The sequence below is a fragment of the Lactuca sativa genome, chromosome 5, assembly GCF_002870075.4.
Source record: "Lactuca sativa cultivar Salinas chromosome 5, Lsat_Salinas_v11, whole genome shotgun sequence".
NCBI lineage: Eukaryota > Viridiplantae > Streptophyta > Magnoliopsida > Asterales > Asteraceae > Lactuca > Lactuca sativa.
Window position 1 is genome coordinate 295,922,375 of NC_056627.2, and position 2,488 is coordinate 295,924,862.

Genomic DNA, 2,488 nt, shown 5'->3' on the forward strand with positions numbered 1-2,488 from the left:
TGTTATTTTGGATTTGTTATCTACTGTGTGTGTTTTTTTGGATGACATGTTTAGCAGAAACGAGTTGGTGTTTAATCGTCGTGAGCATGACGGATGTGTGTGATCGGCGGGGGCTGGAATTGAGAATTAAATCCAATTCGTTGAATATTTAAAATTCTTGAGTACAATTGATAGGTTGTACCAAGGGGAAGGGAAACGGGCCACTGTTTCTTTTTCTGGATAATTAACCGTTCTCCTATATATTGTCATCGTGTGTTATGCCTCGTTGTATGATTTTTTAAACATATATAATAAAACCATTTTTTTAGTGATGGACATGTATGAGTAACACGAACTCACTAGGCCCTATACTTACCCATTTAGAAACTTTAAATGTGCGCAACCCAGGAAACTATTTAGCAAGTGGAAGAGAAAAGTCCAAAGAGAAGGATTGATTCATAAGACGACAGAGGAATTCCGCAAAGACGTAGCACCCGGAGCTCTTCGGTTGAAGACTGTATTTTATTTTATTTTGCTTCCGTTGTAGTAAAGTCAATAAGTAAGTTCAGAATTGATATTGGGAGGTGTTGGAACGACTATTCGTTATATAATATATATATATATATATATGAAAATTGGGGTGTTAAAGATTCCGATATTGACTCTGAGTCGGAATTGGAGTAGGAGTCGGTGGAATTCAATGTATTCTTTTGACGATGAAAGTGGACGCGACGATGAGAGGCGACATAGGAAGACAAATTTTTTTCTAATAGTGTTCTTATTTCTCTTCTTCTCCATCCTTCTTGAGGTAAAAACTCTAACTTTTTTTTATTAATTTGTTTTTTGGTGCAAACTATGTGAAGAATTGTAATGTTTGGAATTTCAATTAAAGAATCGTAACAGATTGACTTGAGTTTCAAACTTTTGGTTGTTGTTTGTTGGATTTCGGTGGCTATGGATGGGGTTTTGAGAGAAAACACAATGATAGGTTGGGGTATCTCTTATTCTGTTGTGAATCTACGATCCAAACACATGATCAACATAACAGTGATCAATTATTGAAAACAAAGACATTTCAAAGATAGAGAAAATAAAAACGCACATAGAGAGTGATCTTGAGGCTTTTGCTGATCATCATTTAAGAACTAAACCAGTTCCACTCATTTTTTCATCGATCAATTTGTCGATCTTTTCTTTCATCTCATCTGTGAAGTAGTTTTCCCAGTCTCCATCCTTGGCTTTCCTGAAAAAGAGTCGGTGCTCTAGACCAAAAATTCCATATGCTTGATATTTCCCACTTTTGTTCACTTCTAAGTTGCTCAGACTATCAAAACTGCATAACTTTATAATATTTCCAAGCACACCTGATTTCTCTTCTTCAACTGAAAAAGGACATCCAACAAATTTCGCAAGCTGCTTCACATTGCTTGAAGCATCCTTTTTCAAATCTTCATATTTCAAGAAAAGAAATCTATCTGGCCTTTCCTGGCTTGCTTTCCAGTATTCCCGGATATGATCCCAGTGTGGTCCAAAAGATGAGATGCCTTGGCAAAAATCGTCAAATGCCTCCTCAAATGGTGCATCTTCAACAGACAAGCTTACTAGTTCTCTAACAAAATGATAGTAGGAAACTAGGACGTCTTTTATATTTCGGTACATGTAAACAATCTTGCAGTTTGAAGTTATGACTGATTTTGGCAATGAAGAATAACGAAGGTGCGTAGCCAGGAGGGGGAGGCCCGAGGGGTTTTCTTTGATTTTTTCAAGGCGATTCTCTAGAAACAAGATACAATCATGAGGAAAAGTTGTTAGCAAAGGGCTGGCTGATGCATGATTAAACTTTTCTCTGGTTAAGATGGCAAAACTTAAGGCCTTCAGCCAAGTTGTGCCAGATTTGGGGCAACTGCACAATAGCACGTCACTTGGTTGTGCCTCATAGCTTTGAGCCAAAATTGTATTTTCATGGATATGTTGAGCGTTCCAGAAGCCTTGATACTTGTACAATGTTACTATGACTAGCGACCAACTATAGGTGTGTTGAGGAAGTGTTTTGTAGAGCTCTTTCATGGCAGAACTTCACCTACTTTTGGTATGGATGATATATTTGCTTATTTATAGTCATGCGAGTGCCCTCCATCCCCAGAATTTTCAATTCTCAAACAATAGTTTATCTATTAATCTATAGCTTTATATATTACATAAATAATTGATCTTTTATTTTATAATTTGTAAATCTAAAATAGTAATCTATATATTTATTTATAACTTTTATACATTTCCAAACAATAATTCAATATTTATTTTCCAAACAATAATTCAATAATTAAAAAAATTAATCATTTTTCTTATAATTTTCATCCAAACAAATCAACTAAGTCATCAATAATAATAAAAAAAATAATCATTTTTCTTATAATTTTCATCCAAACAAATCAACTAAGTTGTCAACAATATATTGGTCTTTTCCACCATGATGATAAGATAATTAAGTTTATATGAAATCGATACA

General features: G+C 34.6%; 1 protein-coding gene across 1 annotated transcript; it reads right to left on the reverse strand.

Annotated features, from left to right (window-relative positions):
- Nucleotides 1-832: 832 nt before the first annotated feature.
- Nucleotides 833-2,063, reverse strand: LOC111892659 (flavonol 3-sulfotransferase). Its single transcript, XM_023888714.3, has one exon. The coding sequence runs from the start codon at nt 2,044-2,046 to the stop codon at nt 1,114-1,116; it is 933 nt and encodes a 310-aa protein (XP_023744482.1). The 5' UTR covers nt 2,047-2,063; the 3' UTR covers nt 833-1,113.
- Nucleotides 2,064-2,488: the final 425 nt, after the last annotated feature.